Consider the following 17984-nt stretch of genomic DNA (forward strand, 5'->3'; position numbering starts at 1 on the left):
TACAACTAAATGAGATATGAGATAACATAACTAAAGCAATTTGCTGATGTATGACGTGTTATGGTGATCTTCTGATCTCTTTCCCAGAAAGCATAATAATGTGGTACTATCTCCCCAATCTTCCTGGTAGTAAAAGGGTTCTATAATACTATAGATGGCTGTTGTAAAAAATCAAATTACCTTGATAATTCTTCCAGTTTAAAACAAAAACAAAAAAACCCTCAAAACAGGAAAGAGACAACTGGTATTATTATGTGTTTTTATTTACAAAGAATTACGTTTATTTGGCTGTTTTGAAAACCACTAACATTTTTCACTTTAGAAAACATTAAATAATAAACAAGATGTTGTACAGTACTTTGGATAACTTCTTCCATCAGTGTAGTGCAACGTATTATTGGCACCTAAAAGTGAAACACTCTATTGTTTTCCCCTTCATCTCCAGTTGTGCAGTTATATGACCAAAAAGGAAATGAATCATTAACAACGGATCTAAAGCCATATTTTCTGGCATCTACTCAAAGGCTTACAGATTTATAACCCCACTCCGGCCCTGCCTCAACCAAGTTAAGTGATGAAAGACGTTCTACTGTACCTATTGTTCCAAAAACAATACCATTTTGTGGGACTTGGGAGATTCCGATTCCATTAGGTGAAGGAAAGGTCCTGACAGTGGTGTTGGGCGTGGCATTCTTTTTCAGTAGCCAAGTTAGGCTGTCACACACGTTGCAGAGAGAATGCACCAAATAAAAATCTCTCTCAACTGTGTTCTTTGCTATGGGCTCTTTAAAAATCTGAGATTTTATCCATTAAACAAGTGAAAGGGTTATACATTTACTAAGAAAAATAATACACACCACCACATCAGGACATTACTGAAATACAAAAATATCTGCCCATCATACTCTTTTGGAACAAACAGATTTTAAAATAGTTTTTGTTTTGTAAATACTGTTAGGTTTGCCATAAAGGCATAGACATTTTCACGAGCTCAGCATTTGGTGGTTTCCCCCTTTTAATTCCTATTAGGCAGCCAAGAAGGAAATAGACCTTAACCCTAGTCCAAGTTACTTAGTTCTAGAGATTTTCATTACATAGTAAGAGGATCAAAACATCTTTGGGGAGATTCTGTAATCCGTTACTCTACCTCAAGGTAAGAACATCTTTAACCATCTTAAATAGAAAAAAATGTTATCAAATTTTTAAAAAGCCTCAAAAAAAATTCACACTTTTTTTTAAACAAAGGATTCTAATTTAACAACTGTCCCTGCCAGGAAATGCTCCCTCACACTCCAGTCTAAGCCTGTTTCCTCTTGTTCTATTCTTAGTGCATATGGAGAACAGCTGGTCACCATCCTCTCTGTACCAACCCTTCATATACTTGAAAACCAGCAATGGTTTGCCCCTCAGTCTTCTCTTCTCCACGCTGAATAATCCCAGTTCCTTTAACTTTTCCTCATAGATCTTTTTTTCCAACCCTTTAATCATCTTTGTGATTCCTGGCAAAAACAGCAGAAAATAGTTTGATTACTTAATCAGAAAGAAAGAAAAGCCTCAGAAATAAGTTGCCTTTAAAAAGTTATGTATTTTTTTTTTTTAAGTCTAAAGCTAAACTTTGCAGGGAGGAAATACAGTTGGGGGCTCATAAGTCTTAGAATTCTAATGTGAGTGTGAATCCCATTCCAACACAACCAACGCCTCAAAGCATGAGACTTGCTTCCCATCCCTTCCTGACACAACAGCCTATAGGCTGGGATCTAGACCCTGCCTAAATTTATACTGATTAAAAAATTCATATGAAAATCTATTTCAGCAGAGCTTCCCCCATGCTTCCCCGCACCCTGCTTCCACAAACAGAATCTTTTCTCTAAAGCAACTGGAGCTTTCATAAAGCTTCTTACAGATGACCAGCAAGAGCCATGTTGTTATGGTAAAAGCTATTGGTTTTAAAGTGTAACCTGAAACAGTGAGGATTTTATATGTTAATTACAGTTTCCTGTCTATTACTGAATGGTCTACGATCCTTGTAGTAATCAAACTCAAGGCCATTAAAAAATTCATCTCCCTATGACCACAACCTGATACCTCTTCCAACTTCATTTTGCTGCCAATATAAGGTCATGGAACTGGAAGCTATTCCACCGTGTATTTTTTAACTCAAGAGATCACAAGCTGCCTTTCCTTTGCAACTAGAGTCTGTAAATATTAGGAACACATAACTACTTAATACCAATAACACATTTACACAAAACACAGTACTACTAACAAGGGATTACGTGCCCACTCTACATAATTTTCTTTAAAAGAAAAATACAGATAACAAGAATAAATGCATCTTGATATGTTACATACCCTTCTTTTATAAAGTGAATGGCAGTAAAAGTCAGAGTTCAGGTCAGACCAGAACTACCAAGTAGAGAGGAGAAACCAATTTCACAAGCATATTGTACAACGCATCTTAGGGGAAGTCAGTACTACTCGTGGTACAACACTGAACAGATAACAGAATGGCCATTTGCACAGATTTCTTTTGAAACCTTCTCCCATAACTTTCTACAAGGAACACCTTGTAACCAGGATGAGGATGGTATAGGTCCCACACGCTGAAGGCCTTCTTAAGAGACACAGGATGAAAGGTAACACCCAAAGATGGCTTTGGACACGTCTACAGATGCCCCCCTGTATTCCAAGGAGGGTGTCACTGTTCACTGGGATTGCACAAAAGCAGGCCAGCAAGACGTGGGTCACCGACCAGACTTTCTCCTGACCCACTCTTCTCCTAGGCCTGATAAGAGGGAGGAGAGGACCGGAGGTGAAGATTGGAAAAGGAAGAAGGAGCAACACGGGGGTTCATTGCTAGTTCTGGAGTTGCTCGCGTTCTTCAGAGCAGTGGCCTTTTTTCAAGCTCACATCATCCAATCCAATCTCCCCAGTGTGACCGCGCCTTTTTTCACCTTTGAAGATGACCTAGGGAGAGAACGCACACACACCGGTCAAGCCTCCTCCGCCCCTTCCCAGTGCCTGCTCATTTAGCAAAATAAAGGCAAACGTTCCCCAAAACTAGATAGTAAACTCACTTAACAGAAGGAAAGACTAGAACAGAGCTGCCAGTGTCACTGAGGCTTGCCTTTTGGTAGAAACTTAGGTTGTCAGTAAACCGTTAACCAGACCCCATTACCCAGAATCGGTTACTCTTTAAAAAGTCATTCTAAACAGCAGACTAATTCCATTTGGAAATGATTATGAAGTGGACACTTTTGTCAAAGATTACTAAGGTCAGAAGTAAAGATCGTGATGGAATATAAGGGTGTATAAATTAGGAGCCAAAGATCTGAAAAATCATAATCATGCAGCCTATCTTAGACGTTTTCTAGTTCCTCCTCTGGGTTGATTTAATATAGTTTTGCTGCCTAAAATGGAATAGAACTAAACACCCTAATGCAATCACAGTGTTGTTTCACTTTTGTTAAGGCCAAAATCTTCCCTGTATTTTATCTTCTGTAGAGCGTCCTCGCTCCTTTAAAAACAGAAACCTATGTTCTGATGTGAAACAACTTATTTTGATATCTCCAAATAATGTTAATATTAAGAAACATTTTAAGAAAGAAAAAGAAGAAAGCAAACTCCAAGACTCTGATAAAAGTGTCTTTATGGAGTCTATCCTTTCTTTTAAAAAGTTTCTAGACACTATACCTATAGGTATAGAGGCAGAATTTCCTAATCACGGTTTTATGAGTATCAACATAAAGAAGATACTTTCCCCAAATACATTCACTGTCAGTGGGGTGTTCTAGATCATTTTATTGCTACCTATGACTTGATTACTTAGGATAAAATTTATATATTCACTCAAAGCTTCTCCCACACCCTGTCCTGAATAGAATAACACTTTCCAAACGCATTGTTCTGGTTCCCACCCGAGGCTGCTTAACTATGATCTCGGAGGCAAAGGGGAAAAAAAGACTTTTAAAGAAACATTTCCCAAAACAAAACAACAGCAACAACAAAACGCTTTAGGGTGATGCATGGCGGTCAAGGTTGACGTATAAGGAGTTTAAGGAAAAGGTAAAGCAGGTACAGTGAAGCCCACTCCGCCCCTCACCCTTTGAAGTTTCTGTTAACTTCTGTTTTTCACTTTTTCAACTCCTACCTTTTTTTTTTCATTAAAAATAGGGGCTATTCGCCAGGGTGGGGAGAGCGGTGGTGCTCAGAGGTTGCCATGAAGCATGTGCATGAAAGAACGAAGGGTTTAGGGAAAGAGGCAACGCACGGGGTCACCACGCCCGGAAAAGGCCCAAGCATCGTGCGTCAAGTCCGGCAGAGGAGGCGGCGTCCCCGGCAGACCCCCGAGTTCTCCTCTGAAAGGAAAAGCTCCCCGGTTCTGGGGCTGCCTCCCTGGCGGGTCTACTTACGCTCTTGACGTCAGCCCCTCGCAGGGTGAGGTGCGTCTGCCTCCAGCCGTGGCCACCGTTTCTTCCCCACAGGGCTGCACCGTGGGCACCGTGTTTTCTCACAAGCACCTGGAGCGTGCCGGAGCGCAGCCCCGTCACCTTGTGCCTGAACGACAGGCACAGGTCCCCTGCGTGCAGGAGGTGGCCGAGCGGGAGCAGCAGGCGGGCGGCCTTGCCGGCTGGGCCTTTGGCCGCCGAGACTGTGAGATACCGTCCACCTGCGGGGGGAAGAGCGGGGCGGTGGGTGCGCGCCCGGGGCCGCCGGCGCCCCACGGCGGGGATGCGCGGGCCACGCCCCTTGCATTAGGGACCTGCAGACGGTGCCGGTCAAGACTAAAGCAGTCCAGATTTTCGAAGGAGAAAAACAGGACTTATGTTCGATGGCTGTCTTAAATTCTGTGGCTTTGTGTTTACAGAAAACACTTCGCTCAGGAGTACAGAGTATGTGCCAAGAACACGCAATAATTAGTCATCCTAACGCTATAAGTATTTCCAGTTGGATATGATCAGACGTACACAGGCATCCACACCTTCACCACCTCGATCCTCACGCATCTAGGATGATTATACTGTCACGCTGGCTGGCTGGTGCGGTGGTTGATTTCAGTTGCCAGGGAAAATTTTCTAGGTGGATTTTCTGCCTGCTGGCAGTAAAGCGGGTGGTGATTAAAAGGGGGGCACTAGATCTGTTGATTCTCTCCTCTCCCTGCTTAAAAAAAAAAAAAAAATCTCTAAACGGAGAAGGATCCTTTAAAAATGAGTTTGCTGTGCTTCTCATACCTGACTTCAAGAAGATGCAGGGGTGTTCTGGAAACCTGCCACATCTTCCCGGAGCATCATTATTATTTGGAGGTAAGTAGTTTGAAACATTTTTATATAAAAACAAATCCATAACAATATTAATATGTAAATTTTCTATTACATATATATCATGAACACAGAATGTTAATAAAATCTTTTCCTTTGGAAAGGTCCCTTTGATGTCCTTGGATCCCTAGGGCTTCAGAGTTTGCTTCCCCCTATTGTTAGAGGAACTGCAATTAAGGGGGGAGAAAGTTTGAGCAGCAGTGACGTGGGGGATGCTGCTTCTCAAGAGATGGAAAGTTGCAAGTGGTAGTTAGAAACTCAATTCGTGTACAAGCGGATCCCTCTCAGGCTGTTTTATTGCAGCCAACAGAAAAACACACTAGTCTCAACCCTGACTTACCCGTAAGAAAAATGTGGTTGGAATGCTGAACACGTGTATCTGTTTTGGTAGAAACCCCACTTATTTTTCATTGAAAATCATTTCTTATGCTTAACCTGTACAAGACATGACAAGGTTTGGGATGTTCTATTCGTCAAGTGACTTCTCTACCAAGTCCCCTCTGAGCCTTAAAGGCCTGAATAGGTGACTTGTGTGTACCTGTGATGTGCCAGGTCCTGTGCGAATGCTCTCCGGGGAGCATCCCATTTAACCTTGCTAACAGGCCCTTGAAGTGAACACTTATTAGCTTCTACATCTGCAAAACAAGCCTGAGGCTTTGAGAAGTGAAGTCACCCAAGGTGTCACCCAGCCAATGGGAGGCAGAGTAACAGTCTGAGTTCAGAACTGCCTGAACCCCTGTTCAGCACGGGAATCACTGGTTTACACGTTTCTCTCCCCTAGGAGACTGTAAACTCTTTGATGTCAGAACCAATCTCTGCCCAAACCCCATTACATTCCTAGGATATGGTAGGAGTTTAATGCCATCTGTTGAATAAATGACTGTCCAAGAATACAGCAAAAAACAACAGAGAAATAAGTCCTTGAGTCAGGTACTTGACTCACCAAAAACAAATTTCTTTTTGTATTCCTTCCGCCCCTTCTCTTCCCCAAATTAATCGAAACAATATTTTGAGCCAAAATATTTAGATGGATTTAGAATGTCTCCCCGTTAGTCAGCTTTTTGAATCATCACAGGTATTTTGGTTGAGACTAAGATATAAGGTTATTACAGTTAACCTGCAAGTTTTAAGAAAACAAGGATTATCTTAAAGCCCTGTGGAATGTATACTAATATTACTATGCCAGATGCTGCCTGCAACCAAGACAACCTAACAGAAACCAAGGCATCTTAATAAAAGAGTCAAATAATCCTTTTATACAGATATTTAAAACTCTATAAACGAGGTTACGATTGCTCTTTCCCTACAGGGCTACTCTGTGGCCACTAGGATTTTTGGGTTGTTTGTTTTTTGTTTTCTTACCATGAAGAATTCTTTCCCTTTTTAATAAATGAACATATACAAAGTTGGAACTGTAGCTAAGGGAAGACTTGATCTAGCACTCCAAACAAATTACCTCTTAAAAATTTTACTTCTGATTCCAAAATACTAGTTTAAACATAAAATTACATTCAGTATTTTCATAGATTCAGTTTAAAGCATCACAATATCTAAAGTGGTTTTCTGGTAAATAATAGATGCTGTAACCCTTGCCAGATATATAGGTGATAAAATTTAAATTTCAAACATATATGAAATGATATCTGTACAAGGTTACTAACTGCAGCATTGTCTGAACTAACAAAAGGCTGGAAATAACTGAAACGTCCCTCAGTGCGGGGCTGGTTAAATATGTTTAAGAAGTGATGGAGTGACCACCATTAATAAGAATGAAGGGGTTTTGTACATACTGGTACAGGACAATCTTCAACAACAATGACTAATACTATTTTAACAGTAACTCTGGACCAGGGATTGCTATAAATGCTTTACATATATTTAATAGATACTATTGACTACCCCCATTTAAGTAACTTGCTCAAGATCAAAGCTAGTGCTGGGTTTCAGGCCAGGTATTCTAGCTTCAAAGTTCACACTCACGTTGCCTCTTAAGATAATATCGTTAAGTGGAAGAAGCAAGGTACAGAAGAGGGGGCTGTTGTGTGGAAAAAATATCTCTCTGGAAAGGTAACCAAGAAACCGGTTGTATCTGGGGAGGACGACTGGGAGCCAGGGTTGGGAGGCAGCTTTTATTTTCACTGTAGATTTATTTTTCCATTTTCATGTGTTTCAAAATAACGATTCTTGATGCTGCAATAGAGTTACTTGTACGTACATGCTGGCATATTGTTTTATATTTAAATGAATCCCTTGTAGCTATCAGTAGCAGACAGAGTGCTGAGTCAGTTACCTTTAACTCTTGATCCCCAGAGATTAGGGTTCCAGGAAAAGGGCCCCAAGTTTAGCCTTGATGCTACAGGAGAAGGGCGTGTGTTCAGGGCCACAGTGACAAGCCTGCAGCACATCATCGCATCTGTCAGGAGCACAATTTTCCATTCCTTCGCGGATGGATTAATTTCACTCGCAATTAAGTTCAAGACTGAATGTGAGAAAACCTAATGGGCAGCAGGAAGGCGACTAGCAGATGAACTTATTTTGCAGATGTTTCTCAAAGTTGTAAGTTTGTTTAATTGAGGGTTTTTTAAAAGAGATATTAGCATATAAGAATATTTGCAAATCTGGATCTTGGATAAGACATGCACAACATAAAAAACATATGTGGAAATCCAAACATATGTTCCTTTACAAATGGTATAATCTAGATAGAAACAAGCAGACGGTTAGTTTGGTAATGAAAATAATACACTAAAATAATTGATTAAATCGCTTGTAGTCTTCTCTGGCCTTAGCATGTGATACATACACAACCCAATTTGAACTTCCTAGAAGAAAAATAGGCACAGAAAGTAAGCTTCATTAGGATTTTCCATCTGAATATGTTAGAATCTGTATATGGTTAGAATTCCCCTACGTATTCTAAAAAGCCCACCTGCAATTCCGCCCTGTCATAAGCTATGCCTTCCTACCTCTTCTGAGTCTCTGCCATCTTTGGTCTTCCCATCCATTTTCCAAGCTAGAAACCTGCTCACTGAGCTCCTGGGATTACCTGGGACATTCCATTCTGAGTCCGAGGCCCCCAGGGCCAGTAGAAGAGGCTTTCTGATCCAACCCTTGTCCAATTCTCAAAACAACATCTTGTCATATGTCACCCAGTCACATGTCTCCACCAACAGAGAGCTCCCTGCTTCCACAGCCGCCTGATTTCCCTTTAGACAGCTCCGACTATGGTAAAGTGCTGAGAGCAAAAATCCATCCCCTGTAGTTTTCACCTACTGCTCCAACTTCTTATCCCCTTGGGATCACAGAACAACTGAGAGAGATGTTGTTGGTCATGTATTTGAAAAGCTGCCCTGCTCCATTATTTCTTCTCCAGGCTAAACATTCTGGGTTCCTCACCTGTTTTTCTACGGGCTTTGAGACACCTTTCCATCCAGGTCATTCTCTTCCAAGTGACCTACAATTACCTCTGTACTTCTCGTATAGAGGTAAGACTGGTAAGAACCTATCAAAGTGTGTTTTCCATGCTGGAGAAAATACCTGTTTCTATGGAAATGACCCAGCTTTTGGGCAGTGATGACACCGGGTTCACTCCTATTGATTTATTACCCAAGAAAACACTAAAGTCTTTCACACTTTCTGCTAAGTCACATCTTCTCCTCCCACAGCTGTGCAGGTAGTTTCTAGATCATGAGCTATATACCATGTAGTCACACCCAGTAGATTTCACCTTTTTACGTGTGAGCCATTAATCTAATCTTTGGATGCTGTCTGTGTCAGCACACACAGTCGCTTTCTCCTCTGGCTTTAAAGTTATCCACAGATTGGTTAGTATGCCTTCAACATCCAGTTCATCCACGTTTTTGGTAAAAACCTGGAGCAACCCCAGAAGAGCATCCTTGAGGGGCCAGAGCCAATCACCAGGAGCTATCCAATCACCCAAGTAGCCACCACGTCCTTTCAACTTGTTCTATATTATCACAGCCAAAGGACCATTTCAAACCTTTCTGTGTCTACCACTCTAACTGCCAATCCTCTCCTCATTTTTCTATCGGAGGGCAAGTGGATTTGGGGTCGCAACAAATGTAAACGTTTACGTATGTGATGAATAATAAAAACTGTTGAAAAGCACTAAGTTGGTTCTAAAAGGTAGTATTTAAGTTCTAAAAGTCAAATATTTTACTTAGACGGTCTACAGAGAAGTGCCATGAATTCTCCTGAGTTTAGCAGGAATGACCCTCCCCAGTGGGTACCTTACTTGAAAGAGTTACGCATCATGACCACGAATACTAGTCATCATTCTAACACACATGGTTGCTAGAGATCCTTGCTTCTGTAGCACACCACTCCAGGTCCGTGGTCACTCAGATCTACGGGCCTGAGACCCGCTAATCGGATCACGCACACAACCCCAGGACACGGAGGCCACACGGAGTAGCGAAAACCCCAGAATCATGCTGCAGATGTTCTGGGCGCTGAACTGCTGAGGTGGCTGCCCGGGCAGTACAGGGAGGCCTGGATGGGAAGTCCATTCTTTAGCTCTGTGGCCTTAGGAAACCGATGTAACCTCTGGCCTTTTGTGAAACAAAAACAATATTACCTGCTGCAGAGCGTGGATAAGAGGATGAAATAAAACTGAGATGGGGAATGAGTCAGCACTCTAGGAGGTATTAAATAAATGTTGGTTATCCACAGTTATCTGTGACAATAATAATGGTGTCTGGCTCAGAGTTCATCTCAAATAAGTGAGGAAAACATGAAAGTGAGAATGAGAGGGAGTGTACGGGTATGTGTGTGTGTGGGGGGCATTAAAATTGTTTTATAGCTAAAAGAAATCTAAAAACTCCTCTGAATGTATTGGATACTCATTTTTTAAAAGCTTACCTCATATTTACATCTTTTCATATCTCTAACATTTCAATTGTAGGGGAGCTTATATTTTTGCACTAGTTCTTTAATAACTTGCTACTCAAAATGCGCCTTAAGGATGAGCCCCAAAAGTACCCCCCAGGAGCATGTGAGAAATGCATCAAAATCTACGTTTTAACAAAGCCCCCAGCTGATCTGTGTGTGCACTGACCATTGAGAAGAGCTAGTTTTCATAGAAAATATCCTCAGGTTAACTTTTACATGTTTTGTGTTCTGTCTCTATACCTGGGGTGGTATTTAGGAACCAGGCTTTTAAAAACAAGTAACGTGCTTTTTCTTCATGTCTTGTATCTTTCATTCCTAAGTCTAGAATCAGGAGTATAAAAAGGGAAAAAAGAAACCAAACTCCTCACCCTGCCATTAAGTTGGACTCATCCATAAAAGATTTAACTACTAAAGCGGGGGGAGAGCCAACAACAATATGTAGTTTTGCTTCCTGAAACTAGACGACAAAACATATTGTAAGTTATGAAACTTTAGATTCATAGGAAGTGTGCAATTTAAAAGTCTTAATTTTCCAACAGACCGTATTTAAATGTACCTTTCTAATAATATTCTCTTGTGGAGTAAGTGGTAGAAATTTATAAGTAATTTCTCTAGCATCCAAAGTAGACTGAAAATTAGACTGTGAGAGAGCTTCGCAACTTCACGGAAATTTCCACTGTCTCCTTCTACATCTTAAAAAAGAAAGACATAATCAAGAAGACAACCAGGGACGATGATGATGGCTGCTGTACCACGATATGATTTTTACACTTGGGAATGGGGCACTACATATAACTTGAAAATTGTATTTTAGAATGAGTCTACATGTTTTATATTTGCCAAGCTTTTTTTATGAGAGAAATTAGCTGGCCTTTTAATAAACTACTTGTCTACTTATAATTCTAATTGATAGCTAACAAATTCAGTTCACCTAAAAAAATGGAAGATGAATGCTGGACAAGCTTTCTTTACCCTCTCTATTAAATAAACACAGAGCTGCATTAAAGTATCCTTGATCAGCAGAACTGGGGTCCTCAGATAGGATCCAACTGAAATGTGTACCAGGGTTAGATGAATGGTTTTACCTGCTGGGTCCCTCACTGGTTCCCAGTGCAAGTCACTGTCTTTTTCCCGGATCCATCCACAAAGCCCATGGTCAAAATTGCAACTGTGTATCAGAACACCTGCAAGGAAATAACCAGAAAGATGAGTAGACCACAAACCCAACAGCTAATGACAAAAATGAACTTGTGAACTAGGGATATCTGTACAACTGTTCTGTCCACACTTAACAATCCCACCAGAACATCTCTCCGTGAGATCAAAAGGAAATCACATGAACCCTCTCTCAGCACCACTGTGCAGCAGTGCTCAGCTGTAAAAATAGAACACACAATTGTTGCCAAATGATGACCTTGTTACGTCATCACTTATAAAATATGATTTCCCCCTCCGTGTAAATGCTGCTTTAATATTTTTTTAAAAGATGATGATTCACTGTTTTTGCTCAACTGATTTAACTACAGAGAAAACCAAGTGGTAAAAAAAAATAACTTTCCCAGATGTAACCAATTTAAAAGTTATATTCATGAAAAGGAGGGAAATGATAAAATGTCATGATAACAGTACTAAGAATAGAGGGATTTACCTGGATCATCCTTTGCTTCATCATCTGCACTGACTCCTCTTTCAATTTCAAATATTTCAAACAAGTCATTTGAAGGCTGCCGTGGAACTGCAACAGAGAGATGCATTTGTGTTTCGTATCAATGAGGCATCGACAAAGAGTCATTCCCTATACCAGTAGGACAGGGGGAAAAGCCCTGGGCATTTCATTCATCTGGAAGAATCCACAATATTTAATCACAGTTCACATGAAGATTCATGAAGTTTGTGCTGCAGAGATCTTACACTGTAACAGTTATCTGGCTACAATTTTAAAAAATGGGTTTCAAAACTTTCTAAGAGTCAACAGAAAATACATTCAAAAGTCTTTATCTGGAAAACACAATTTTAAAACAGCTACTCGTTTCTAGAAAAATATCTCTATGAAATTCTAAAATTTGTCTCTATGAAAGACACATTATGAACTCTAAGTTAAGGCTGTTTTAACAGAAAAAAGGCTGCAACTGCAGTGATTGGTTTGATTTTCTAACCAAATGGACTCCTCTCCAGTGAACTCTGCATATGCCGTGGCCTCATGGGCTTAAGCAGGTTCCTTGGCTCTTTTAAGATCAAATCCAAACTCCAAATTGCACATCATTCACAATCACCCCCCAAAACACTCAATACTGCCCAAACGTGCTGTTCATGTTCACGTCTCTGACCTCATCCCCAGCTTGCGATACTCTTCTTCCTGGTAATTAACCAACCAAAAGTCCCCTCTCTGTTCAAGGCTTAGCGTAAATACCACTGCCTGGATGAAAACTTTCATGTTCTGGGTGAATTCAGTTCTTCCCCCTTGTACTCTGACAGCTCATGTTTACATGCCTCTATTACACTCTTTCCTAAGGAACCACAGGTATTTACACACATGTGTGTCTTTCCCTCTGCTGGTCTCTGAGGTCCCGGAGGGCATCAATCATGTCTTATTCATGTGGCATTTCCAGGGCTTGACCTAGTGATAGGCACTCAGTAAGTATTCACTGAATGAATAGGAAGATCTTGCCAGAAACCCATGCATTTTGTCAACCCTTTTCCTCAAATGAAACAAGTGGGACAGAGCTTTAAAATACACTTTAAAAAATGGATTCGTATAGATCATTGATTTATTCATTCAATGTACATCTGATTGCCACCCATATGCCAATCACTCCAGTAGGTCCCAAGGAGACAGGGTAAAAAAGACCAACAAGGACCTGGCCTCCATAGAACTTGCATTCTAATGGGAGAGGCAAACATTAAACATGTAGATGAAAGAACACTACAACACTAAATGCTGATGAAAACTAGGACAGAAAAACACCAGATGATGTCAGGGAGAGTAGCTGGGTTGGGAGTGGAGAGTGTGTGAGAATGTTGATGGTGGTGGAGGGGAATTCTTGGCCAAAGCCCAGGGAATCCTCCCTTTTCTTTGCCAGAACTTAATTAGCTCTATTTTTATAAGACAGGGAGTAAAAGATGCAGAACACCAAGGAACGGACATCGGTCAAATGGGTTCTTTTTCAATAACGTTCCAATTATTTTTAGCAATAATTTTTTAAATTAAGTAACAAACCCATAATATTTGCACTAATTTTTTGAGCTTCTTGCTTTTGAAGTCGTTCCTTTTCATTGCAAGAGTCCAAACAGTGAAGCCCTTTCCTCTTCCTCTTCCCCACTCAACGTATACCCATCCACACACAGCCTGAGATGGATGGAGGAAGAGAAGCGAGTCAATGGACAAGATCTGGGGACACAGCCTGATCACAGGTGCCCAGGGAGAGGCAAATGGCTGCCCTCTTTTATGCACTCAGATGACAGCATTGACATCCAATTCCAGCTTTCCTTTCCTCATTTGGAGCTCTGAGAGGGAGACCACCTCTTATTTACTAGAAATGTTGCAGAGTTGTAGACATGCATGCTTCATTTCTCATGACACAGAGAAAGTTAAAAAACAAAACAAAACAAAACCACAACTATGTAGAACAACACTGTTTTGTTCCCGTCCCTTGTTGTAATTTATACAAATCATCTCTGGATTTTAAGAGCTCAAATCTTACAGGACCATATTTTAGGGGCCTTAGGATGGTTTGTCAGCCCCCTTTTCTCCAGTCGAAGGATGGTCAAAGGGTACACGGAGTCTTGATGCGGGGGGGGGAGGATCGTACAAAGGTTTCCTGGCACGGGGGCCTGTTTTATAAAGGGAGATCAAGGAGGTCCGCTCTCAACAAGCACCATTCAGTCTGAGAGGGAAAGAACATGGAACCTTCCAAGGAACAAGCAAAGTGCTGGCGTAGGGGAAGAGGGAGCGTTTCAGGCAGTTAGTACCAACACAGGGCTCAGGAACATTAGACAAAGGAGCTCACGACGTCTGGAGGAGGCTCAGAAATGATGAAAGCGGGACAGGAGGAGGTTAAAGGGAAGGGATGAGACCACACGTTTGGAAAAGAGCCGCCCAGAGAATCAGTTATCTGACAGCTCGCAAAGTGCCAGATGGTTCATTAGTTGTTTTAGGCACTTGGTTTCCGAGAACCTTTTAATGTAGCAGCGGATGACATGCACACCTTTCACTGCAACTCACTGGGAAACGTGCCAAGGAATTTAGACCTGAAATGCTCAGCAGCTATTAGTTCCTACAATTTTGGGTGCTCCAGTCTGGAGCTCTGCCAAGTTATGGAACGAAGCCTCCTTCCTTACACATACCAGTAGGGACTGGTGAGAGCAGCCCACTGAAGTGTCAAGAGAAGGTTCACTACCCACTCCCTGGTATGTTTTGCAGTTTATATGAAAATATTAAGTGAAATAATTTCCACTATAGACAAGAAAAACAAACAAACAAAAAAACAGACTTGAAAAAACAATGATAAGAAATAGACTCCCACACTTCACACTTACATGGCCGATTAATATATGAAAAAGGCACCAAGAGTACACAATGGGGAAAGGACAGTCTCCTCAATAAATAATGTTGGGAAAACTGGAGAGCTACATGCGAAAGAATGAAACTGGATCATTATCTTACACCACACACAAAAAATGACACAATGGGCTAAAGACTTGAATGTAAGACCTGAAATCATAAAACTCATAGGATAAAAAACATAGTTGTTAAGCTCCTTCACACTGGTCTAGGAGATGATATTTTAGATCTGACCGCAAAAGCAAAACTAAACAAGTGGGACGACATCGAACTCGAGACCTTCTGCACAGCAAAGGAAATGATCAACAAAAATGAATGGGAGGAAATATTTGCAGATCACTTATCTGATAAGGAGTTAATATCCAAAATATATAAAGAACTCCTACAACTCAATACAAAAAAAAAACCCAATCTGATTAAAATAATGAGAAGATCTGAATAGATGTTTTTCCGGAGAAGATATACTAGAAGTACATGAAAAGGGGCTCCTCTTCACTCATCACCAGGGAAATGCACATCAAAACCACAATGAGGTATCACCTTACATCTGTTAGAATGGCAGTTACCAAAAACACAGCGGACCCTGGAACAACATGAGTTTGAACTGTACAGGTGCGCTTATGCACAGATATTTTTCACTGAACTTGTATGACAGCACCACACCATCCGCAGTTGGTTGAATCCACCCATATGGAACCTTGGATGGGGCAGGCCAAATGTAAAGTTATATGCAGGTTTTCAACTGTGCCCCAACCCCTGAATTGTTCAAGGGTCGACTGCCCAGGAAATAACAAATGGTTATCTGGGTGTGGAGAAAAAGGAACTGTCATTCACTGTTGGTGGGAATATAAACTGGGAAACGTTAGGAAGAGTCCTCAAAAAATTAAAAATAGAACTGCTGCATAATCCAGCAATTCCACTTCTGGGTATGTATCTGAAGAAAACGAGAACATTAATTTGAAAAGATATAAGCATCCCTGTGTTCACTGCAGCATTATTTACAACAGCCAAGATATGGAAACGACCTAAGTGCCCATCAATAGATGAATGGGAAAAGAAAAGAAGTGGTAGTGTGTGTGTGTGTGTGTGTGTGTGTGTGTGTGTGTGTGTGTGTATACACAATGAAATGTTAGCCATAAAAAAGAATGAAATCCTACCATTTGTGACAACATGCATGGACCCTGAGGGTATTATGCTAAGGATATTATTATATCAGACAGAAGAAGACAAATACTCTATGATCTTATTTATATGTGGTATCTTAAAAAAAAAAAAAAGCTCATAGAACCGATTGGTGGTTGCCAGAGGCAGGAGGTGGAAGGTGAATGGGGTCAGAGGGTACAAACTTCCAGTTATAAATAAATCAAGAGGATGCAATGTTGCATGGTGACAATAGTTAATACTATGTTGCATATTTGAAAGTTGCTAAGAGAGCAAATCTTAAAAGTTCCCATTGCAAGAAAAAAAAAAAATTTGTAACTACGTATGGTGGTGACAAGTGTTGACTAGACTTGTGGTGATCATTTTGTAACATGCAAATATGGAATCATGTTGTACACCTAATGTAATGTTACATGTCAATATACCTCAATAATAATAATAATAAAAGACACCAATATACTAACAGAAGTAGCCTGAGTACTAGAAATAAGTGATGTTTTATCATTTACTGGTTTATTTTGTTTTTTGTAATTCTAGATTTTTAAGATTATAAAAAGAATTTCTATTATGGAAAAAAATACCTAAAACATTGAAAGAAAAGAGAGTTCTGTCAGAGTCTCCGACCCCATAGCAGCTATATGTCTGTTATTTGTATTTTGGTTGCTCAAAGAGAACTCTGAATAGTCTTGATACCTGTTATTAAATGTGAGGCTATGAAACTGAAATGTATTTATGAAATTCAAACATATTCTTTGATTCAATGCAGAAAATACTAATTAAAATAAATGACTAGCCTTATCTAAAAACAGAATTATAACTGGGAGACATGCTCTCACACACACACACACACACACACACACACACACACACACACACACACACAGGTATTTATACGTGACCATCCACTGAGTACAAGGCACTGGGCTCACTTTTGTGAAGCAATGAGCATACTTTTTCCTTCATGGGATCTACATTCTAGAGGTGAAGACAGACATCTAACAATTCCCCATGTCATGAATGCTTTAAAGGAGAAGTAGAGATGCTATGTGAGCTTTGGGGTTGGTGGGGGGGAGTAGGGGGCTGGCTAAGCTAGCCCAGGAGGACAGATGCATGAAAATCTCTGATTGGTGCTGCTTACACTGCGGCCTGAAGGATGAGTTACTGTGAGCTAGCACCCTAGAGAGTGAACGGGTGTGAACTCAAACATATTCTAGGTGTAGAGCTCACAGGGGGAAAGGAGGGCACCAAAGGAAGGTGGAGATGCAAGCAGACTCTGCGGGGCCTTTTAAAGCTCCTTAAGGATTGTGGACTTTATTCTGGTGAAACCTGGAAGTCTCAAAGATTCTAACAGAGGCACACCAAGATCAGGTACATCATTCTGGCTGGAGCACAGAGAATGAACAGGAGGGAGCACGGAGTGGCTGTCAGAGGGTAGTTATGACCAAAATTAACATAAAACAAAGAAGGTTGGTATACTCTTTAGAAGATTTATTTCCTAAAAATTTTTCTTCCATTAGTCAGTGTTTCATCCACCACAACATATTTCTTATAAACTTCTGCATGAACTAAAACAGAGGGAACGTACAGGCACTGAAACAAGCAGACCGCTGGATAAAAACGTGGTTGGATGGGGCTTAGGGGCCCAGTACGTTCCTAACGGCTGGGGGACCCTGGAGCCTGGGGGAAGAATTGGCCACACAGATAAGCAAGAAGCTTCTTAAAAGGAGCTCTGGCCCAGAACATCCTAGTAAATATATTTTCCCCAGGGAACTACTATTAATATATAACCTGCATTCATAAATGAAGTTTCCCAAAGAGTCAACTGCATATTTTTACCAAAAAGCATTAAAAGTAAGCACAGTGAAGTAAATGTAAATATTATCACACACACCTCCCACTGCCAGACTTCTTCCAAAGAGTAACTACTATAGCAGAATGTAAGCACAATTTCTTAAAGGTAGGATTGCAAATTCTGTTTCTGTTCTAGGGTGGCTCCCATGACATTACCCAGGCCAGCTCTGGCATTTGTTGTT

General features: G+C 40.8%; 1 protein-coding gene across 7 annotated transcripts in view; it reads right to left on the reverse strand.

The window, feature by feature from the left end:
- Positions 1-245: 245 nt before the first annotated feature.
- Positions 246-17984, reverse strand: part of NPNT (nephronectin) — an 80554-nt gene continuing 62815 nt past the window's right edge. For 6 of the 7 annotated variants that reach the window (XM_057705157.1, XM_057705153.1, XM_057705160.1 and 3 more), the window contains 4 exons: positions 11878-11964; positions 11315-11413; positions 4413-4669; positions 246-2967 (listed from right to left, as the gene is read on the reverse strand). In XM_057705157.1, the coding sequence (XP_057561140.1) occupies positions 2857-2967; positions 4413-4669; positions 11315-11413; positions 11878-11964 (554 nt within the window). In that variant the 3' untranslated portion in view covers positions 246-2856. The other variant, XM_057705159.1, reaches the window with a different exon arrangement.

This window comes from Hippopotamus amphibius, chromosome 13 (genome assembly GCF_030028045.1).
Source record: "Hippopotamus amphibius kiboko isolate mHipAmp2 chromosome 13, mHipAmp2.hap2, whole genome shotgun sequence".
In the NCBI taxonomy this organism is placed as follows: Eukaryota; Metazoa; Chordata; class Mammalia; order Artiodactyla; family Hippopotamidae; genus Hippopotamus; species Hippopotamus amphibius.